General features: G+C 38.6%; 1 protein-coding gene across 1 annotated transcript in view; it reads right to left on the minus strand.

The window, feature by feature from the left end:
* Positions 1-7,816, minus strand: part of LOC105530315 (chromosome unknown open reading frame, human C4orf27) — a 40,604-nt gene continuing 32,788 nt past the window's right edge. The window contains exons 6-8 of the mRNA XM_011967812.1: positions 5,589-5,676; positions 2,219-2,391; positions 1-242 (exon numbers count right to left, since the gene is read on the minus strand). Coding sequence (XP_011823202.1) covers positions 111-242; positions 2,219-2,391; positions 5,589-5,676 — 393 coding nt within the window. The 3' untranslated portion in view covers positions 1-110. The remainder of the gene's footprint in view (positions 243-2,218; positions 2,392-5,588; positions 5,677-7,816) is intronic.

Consider the following 7,816-nt stretch of genomic DNA (forward strand, 5'->3'; position numbering starts at 1 on the left):
TAAACGTTTTTAGTCAATGTTTATTTTTTGTATTCCTTAAAAACAAAACAAAAATCACAAGTTTGATACTAGTCTTTTGAAATATTGTACACCAATCAAAGCCACCTTACTCATGCAGCAAGTTGGTCTATGTTCTCTTTACTTCTGTTTGCCAGATGATCCTCAATAATTTCTGCAAACAGATTCCTCTTCAACAGATTATATGCAAGAGGTAACAGCTGGCCAGCAACTTTATGAAAATACTGAAAAATATAAATATAACATTAAATAGAGAATATAGCAGATATCCTAATAAGTAGCAGAAAAATGTATCAACAAAGCACTTGTTTAACAAAGGCTGCTTCCAAAATCATTTTAGCTACACCTTCAAGTGGTTAGTGAACATAATTTCAGGATAGGCGCCTGGCATTCTAAGAAGCAGTCTTGTTGCTCCAGATGACTAATGGCATACCTTGAAAATTAAGAAAACCAAATTAAATCTGAGCTTCCTTATTCCCTCAGGTTTTATCAACTTTTTCTCACCCCAAACAATGCCCACAAATACTTTTATTCTCTCTGGTGTATTCCCAGTCAAAAGTTTAAGCTTTATTTCCCCTATTAATTCTGTAAGAATAGCTATGCTGAAAGTGAGTTTTCAGATCATATTGCCTTTATCCTCAAATTCCTTCTCTTCCCCCATCCCTAACATGTACTGCCTCCCAATCCCTGTTAAAAGTCACTGCCTTAGGCTTATCAATAGATTTTAGATTACTGCTATTATCTACATATACCAACTTTTTGCTGATCATAATAAACATTTAGCCCTTAATATGTGGTAAGTACTGTGCTAAACCTTTTTATAACTCATACACGTTATTTCATTCTCACAACAATCGAGTTTGCTATTCACTGGTTCACATCTTATGGCTCTACTTATTTATGGCTAGGGCCTCTCTAGGTCAAGTACTATTTGGACTGGTCAATGACTGTCATTCTGGCTGTTAAACATTTTGATTAGTTTTACTGATAACTATCTATGAGGTGGGCAAAGAAAAGTAGTATAATATGGTTTATAGCAGGGTTCTCAAAATTACACCCCTGACCAGGAGCATCAACTTCACTTGGTAACTTGCTGGAAATGCAAATTCTCAGGACCCACCCTAGAACTCAATCAAACTTGGGGAGGGTGGGGAGAGCACCAGTGTGCGTTTGGACAAGCCTTCCCAGTGACGCTGATGCATGCTAAAGTTGGAGAGCTACTGGTTTAGTGTCGCTCCTCTCAGTGTGGTCTGTAGAGCAGCAGCATGACCGTCACCTGGGAGGATGGCAGTCTCAGCTCTCATCCCGGACCTACCGATAGAGTGCATTTTAACAGTGTCTGCAGGTGAGTCACATGCATTTTACAGTCTGGGAATTACTGCACTGATTTAGGCACTGACTCTGGAACCAGACTGCTTGTGTGAACCTGGGCAAGATGCTTTGCCTCTCTGTGACTTGGTTACAAAGTAGGTTAAATGAGAATTAAATGATCTGCGGATGGGTGTGCACTTGTGCACGTGTGCAGACATATCTTACAGGTAAAGAAACAGATACAAAGGTGTTGGAAAGCTTGCCCCATCTTACACACTGGGAAGACGTGATTTACAACCAGTCTGGCCCCAGAAACATGACATGCCTGCTACACCTTATTGCCTCTTTGACCTTCAGGCAACTATGGTTGAGTAAGCACTGGTTTAGGTATTAAGTAAAATTTTCTTATTTAATGAACAATTAGTTAGTGGTAAAACAGCATCTCTTATAAAGCTTAAATAATTTAAAGTGTATTTTTCATCTAAGAATTTAAGCACAATAACAAATATCCCCACCACAATGGAAACGAAATGGAGCCTAAGGTGTGTGCACACACCCCCATACCTAGCCCCAAACGTACACACACAGCAAGAAGGCACGTCCCTATAATGTGTCTAATAAGTAAATTCACTTTAATGTAAGCGTGAAGGCAAATAATCTTGGTTATTCACCTTTGCCAGAATAGAAGATGAATTTAAAACATTTTTTGGACATCTACTTTTAAAAAAATCACTTTAAAACCTTCATTTTGAAATACAAGCTGAATCCCTATCTTACCTCTGCTGGAATTTGGGGGTATAAATGTGCATGTATTCATGTGTGGATGTATGTCGCAAGGACAGGAGGGAGATGTGGCAGTGGGTACCAGGTGGAGGATTTTTTTACTTACATGTGAGCCATAGCAAAAGAGGTCCATTCCCAATTCAAGCCCCATGCCATAATCACATTCATCATTAGCAAATTGCACAAAAGTCATCATTTCCTGAATGGGAGCAAAAGCTTTTAGTCTCTCCTCGTCACCTGCAGCCTCAACTATTGCCTTGCAAATTCTCTTGAGGTCAGCTGAAAGAAATCAATGATATAAAAGATTATCTACACAGTTAGAAAATGAATCAGTCTTCAAAGGTAAGACGACTATAAAGAGGGTTTTTCCTCTTAAGACTTTTTATACTAGTACAACTTGTGCCACCTTGGGTAGTAATCTGCAGCACTTTAATTTAGAATGGCAATTTGGTAATTTTTCTACTTAGGATTCAAGCTTAAAAACAGGTTAACTAGCATTTCTTTATTAGCGACTATTTCACAGGATTTAGTGCCAGTCATGAACTCGCCAGGTTGGAGTGCAGTGGCACAATCTTGGCTCACTGCAACCTCTGCCTTCCAGGTTGAAGCAATTCTCCTGCCTCAGCCTCCCAAGTAGCTGGGACTACAGGTGCACGACACCACACCTGGCTAATTTCTGTATTTTCAGTAGAGACAGGGTTTCACCATGTTGGTCAGGATGGTCTCAGTCTCTTGACCTCATGAGCTGCCTGCCTTAGCCTCCCAAAGTGCTGGGATTACAGGTGTGAGCCACCGCGCCCAGCTACAGTCATGATTTTTTTAAAAGTCTATTCCATGAGTAGATCATGAGTTTACATAACTTTTCAGCAGACTAGTCCAGGAGTTGGCAAATTAGGCAGGCAACTCTTCTTACTTCGGATAGTAGTATGCAGTCTACAGTCAGAAAACCAAGTATGAAAAACAGTGCCCTCAGCTGGGCGCGGTGGCTCACGCCTATAATCCCAACACTTTGGGAAGCCAAGGCAGGTAGATCACTTGAGGTCAGGAGTTCAAGACCAGCCTGATCAACATGGTTGAAACTCTTTCTCTACTAAAAATACAAAAATTAGCTGGGCATGGTGGCGGGCGCCTGTATTCCCAGCCACTCAGGAGGCTGAGGCAGGGGAATCACTTGAACCCGGGAGGCAGAGGTTCCAGTGAGCTGAGACCCTGTCATGGCACTCCAGCCTGGTCGACAAGAGTGAAAAAAGAAAAGAGAGGAAAGATGAGAAAGAGGAGAAAGACGACAATGAGGAGAAAGACGACAAAGTGGAGAAAGAAAGAGAAGAAAGAAGAAAAGCGTTATTGTGAGAAGCTTCAAAGGGTTAAGAACAAACTTAGTTGTGATTTGCTCATCATTGTGACGTTAACAAACGGTCAATTATACCTCCTGGCAAACGACACTAGGCAAGAGCAAGAAGATTAGGTCCTTCACTTTTATGTTTTGCTACACTTCAAAACGAATTAAACACAGAAGGATCTAATGGCTAGAATATTAGACCTGGATATAAAACCCCAGAACCACAACTACAGTAGGGTAACAGGCTTTACTCCCGGGCACTACAATTTAACATCCATCACCCGAACAGTTTTAGAGACTGCCATCTCTACAACAAATGTGTTCAACCTTTCCCAAAAGAGACAGTAATCATGCTTTTTAAAGCTCTCTCTAAGGACAGACATGAAGAGAAGATGACTTAGTGTAGAAGCAGAAGGCTGACCAGTAGCTAGGGCCCACACTGGTCCCATCAGAGACTAATTGCCTCTGGCTTCAGGGAAGATATATAGGACAGATCAGCCTGTCTAAGAGAAATACAATGTGGGCTACACATTTTTTCCAGTATCCACATGAAAAAAGAAACAGGTGGGGCAGGAGGAGGAGTTAAAAAAAAATAACAAAAAAACAGGTGAAATTAAGATATTTTATTTAACCCATATTTCCAAAGTAGTATTACGTCAACATATAATCAATGTAACAAATATTTAATCCTATTTTAATTTACAAACTTAAACTAATTAAAATTATATTAAACTTAAACTAATAAAAATTACAGGCCAGGTACAGTGGCTCACACCTATAATCCCAACACTTTCGGAAGCCGAGGTGGGTCGATCACGTGAGCCCAGGAGTTCGAGACCAGCATGGGCAACAGAGTGAGACCCTGTCTCTGCAGGACAAAACAAAACAAAACAAAACAAAGAAACACCAATTAGCCAGGCATGATGGTGCACACCTGTAGTCCCAGCTACTCGGGAGGCCGAGATAGGATAATTGCACCACTGTGCTCCATCCTGGGTGACAGAGTGAGACCCTGTCACGCACACACACACACACAAATAAAATAAAAAATAAATAAATACAAGCTACAAATTTTGTTGCAGTCGCCACATGTGAGGCACTCAGTGGTCATCACACTGGACAGCTCAGCCACATTCATCTTCCCTATGACACTCCTCTAAGAGGCAGGGGTACAGCGAAAACAGGTCCATATGAATAGCTGCCATCTAAGACATCTCTATCTACTGGCTGGAGACGCTGCACAGTAAAGTTTGAGAAGAACTGCTTTAGAGAACTGGTTTAAATGCAGATGTCCAGGTCACAGCCCCAGAGACTGGTAACTACCAAGGCTAGTTAGTTCTGTTCTGAAAAATAGGTGGCCAAATACGTGCGTTAGGCAGGAATACGTGGTTCCTTGAGAAGGTGCTAAGTTTGATTTCCCTTTAAGTTTTATCCTCCCAGAAGAGGATGATCAATAAAGGAATACCAGAAGGGCTGTTCACAATAAGGGAATGGAGACGAGGGGAAAAGAGTTGAGAAGCAATTTTAATTCTGGATGTTCAGTGTAGCAATAACTACGTTATGTGCAGTGGTCCATTTTGAAAGTGTTTTTATACTTATAGATGAAGTCGTTCAGGATCTTGGGCTTCTGAAAGCTAAATCACTTTTATATGCCGATGAAAAAATGTTCACAAAGAACCATAAAAACACACACAATTTCAATAATTACTATTTTGCAAGTTGACTGTAACATCAAAGGTTAGGAAATAGTTCCCAGGAAGTAGGCAACTGGTTAAAATTACTTAAATTCTTAAAAATAACTACCAAATTCTGAGCACTGAGGCAAGCATTTTGCTAAGTATCTTAATACTTGTTTATGCCCCAAATTCCTTTATGAAGTGCATACGATTAACTTCATTTTTACAGATGAAAAAGACAAGGTTTCACAGGATTAAGTAATTTGTTCCAGGCCACACAGCTACAAACTCGGTTTTAATTCAGGAATGACAGACTCTAAAACCTAAGCTTACTCTTTATTACTAAGGTCTAGTGACTGTGTCACAAAATGTATATGGACATATCTTCTTCCCAATATAAGCAAAACCTTCCTCCACATGCATTAACATATATGCACATGTTTACATATGAAATACATTACCATCTGTTTCAGGGAGCTCTCGGTACCCAACATCATTTTTATCTACTGGAACAACCAAGCCTGCACCATGAAAGGTCTTTGTCACAACCTACGTTAAAGAAAAGAATAAAATGTAATCATGGTAAGTAGACATCAAAAAAAAAAAAAAAAAAAAAAAAAAAAAACCCAAATACATAACCCTCAACATTACTGCCAAAATGTTAACATTCAATGACATTTTATTTCAGTAAATTTGAACTCCAGGGTAAAAATTTAACACTATTTTTTTCTTGAAAAGTAGCTAAAAGTTAAACACTTGAAGTAACCACAGAACTGTGAAATAATTGGCTTTTCTTAATTGTGCCAGTCACTTAGAAGTCTGCATCCTGATTTGTTAAGGAAGAACCCAATACATCCTAGAAGGCAAGCCAAAATATCAGTTTCCTCTAAGGTCAAAGTACTTTCTTGGTAGAAAGCACAGAGGAACCTGCGTCTAAAAGAAAAAGAGTAACAAACAGTTTTTGTCAGCAAGAAGACGTGATAGGACAGGACTCCTCTCATCCATGCTGCCAAATTCAGACCCCTCTATTTTTACCTGGAATATTTAGGCTTGTTTGCAAACTTCCCAAAAGTAGGGCAGCTTCTAGGTTTGTGGTGTCCTTTATGGAGGCAAATCACATAACCAGTGAGCTTTCATTAAGTGGTAGTCTTCAAAGACAAAAACAGGCCCAACTACAACTACCACCATAACCCTTCCAGTTTCCATTCTTCCTGTAGCTCACGTTAGTGGCATTATTTTTAGGTCTTTCCTTAGCAAAACATTTGTACAAATATTCCACTTCTTTGTGCAATTCAGTGAAACGTTTCCAAGGCAGAGGAAGGACACAACCCAAAAACCACACTCCAATTTTAAAGGCCTCTCACCTAAGTCTCTATATCGTAAAGCTTTTTTCTCTCTCATCTCCCTATTCTCCCAGTCTCTTGCTTTTTTCATTATCCTTTATTAAGCTGCCAGAAAGGGTAGATTATTCAAAGGAAGTTATCAGAGAACTGCTTACCACTTGGGAAAAAAATGAAGTAATTGTCTTCTATCTTAATCTTTCTATCGAGATAATCCGCAGCTGGATTTCAGAATTAAATGTAAAAATAAAACCATAAAACTACTAGAAGGTAAATTTAAAAAAATAATTTTGTGATAGAGAAGAGTTGACTATGTAAAAATAAAAAGTCTATCCAGTGAAATCAAGGACACAAAACAGACTAGCTGATAAAATATATCTGTAAAATGTAACAGTAGATAAAAATTAATGTCTTTAAACTATAAGGGAGTCTAACCAAGGAAAAGACTAACATCCAAATTAGAACACATGTAAGAAAAAGACTAATTCTAACCCTGATAGAGAAATGGGCAGAGTTCAGGCAGTTGAAAAAAAAAAATACAATGGCCAAGAGAGAAGTGAAAAGTATTTAATGTCCTTTATAATTAAAGAAATTTTAATTAAAACAGTGCAAAATTTTATACCTACCAGCATGGCAAAAACTAAAAAGACTGAAGAAAACCCCACAAAATGAGAAACAAGCAAAGAAAAACTATAAACACACATACACACACATACACACACACGAACTACTTTGGACCTGGCAATACTATATCTAGGAATTTCTTCTAAAAAAATAACCAGATAAGTATGAGACTAAAGGTATAAAAGGATATCTACGGCAGGACTGTATTTGTGAAAAATCTTAAGCAACCCAGACTTTGAACACCTAAGCACAGTATTCTGCAGCCACTCAAAATTATGAGGTAGATCTTAAATTGGCAATATGAAATGATAAACATACCATATTCATAAGTGTAAAAAGCAAGACATAAAGCAGTGATAATGAAAGAAAAAGACAGCAGTGCTACAGTTGCCAACTCAGGCTGCCCAACATACAGTAAGAATGACGGTATATGTTCAGATTTTTCACAGATGATTACCTGTACTAATTGTCCATAAAGAGGTATCAATTAAGAAGTCAACAGAATCATAATTTTATTAAGAAATTAAGAAGAATAAGATTACAAATTTAGAAAAACTGTATAGGGGTGGGTGGCATCCTGAAGCATCGGATCACAGGTGGATGGAGTGCTACACCGTCATTTTAAGCATCATTTAACCAATGTTCCTTATGAAGAAATCTAGGTATGGAAAAGGTGAAGTGGCAGAGAGCCAATTAGTAAGAAGATGGGGTGGAAAGAATGCTAA

Source organism: Mandrillus leucophaeus, unplaced genomic scaffold (assembly GCF_000951045.1).
Source record: "Mandrillus leucophaeus isolate KB7577 unplaced genomic scaffold, Mleu.le_1.0 Scaffold81, whole genome shotgun sequence".
Classification (NCBI taxonomy): domain Eukaryota; kingdom Metazoa; phylum Chordata; class Mammalia; order Primates; family Cercopithecidae; genus Mandrillus; species Mandrillus leucophaeus.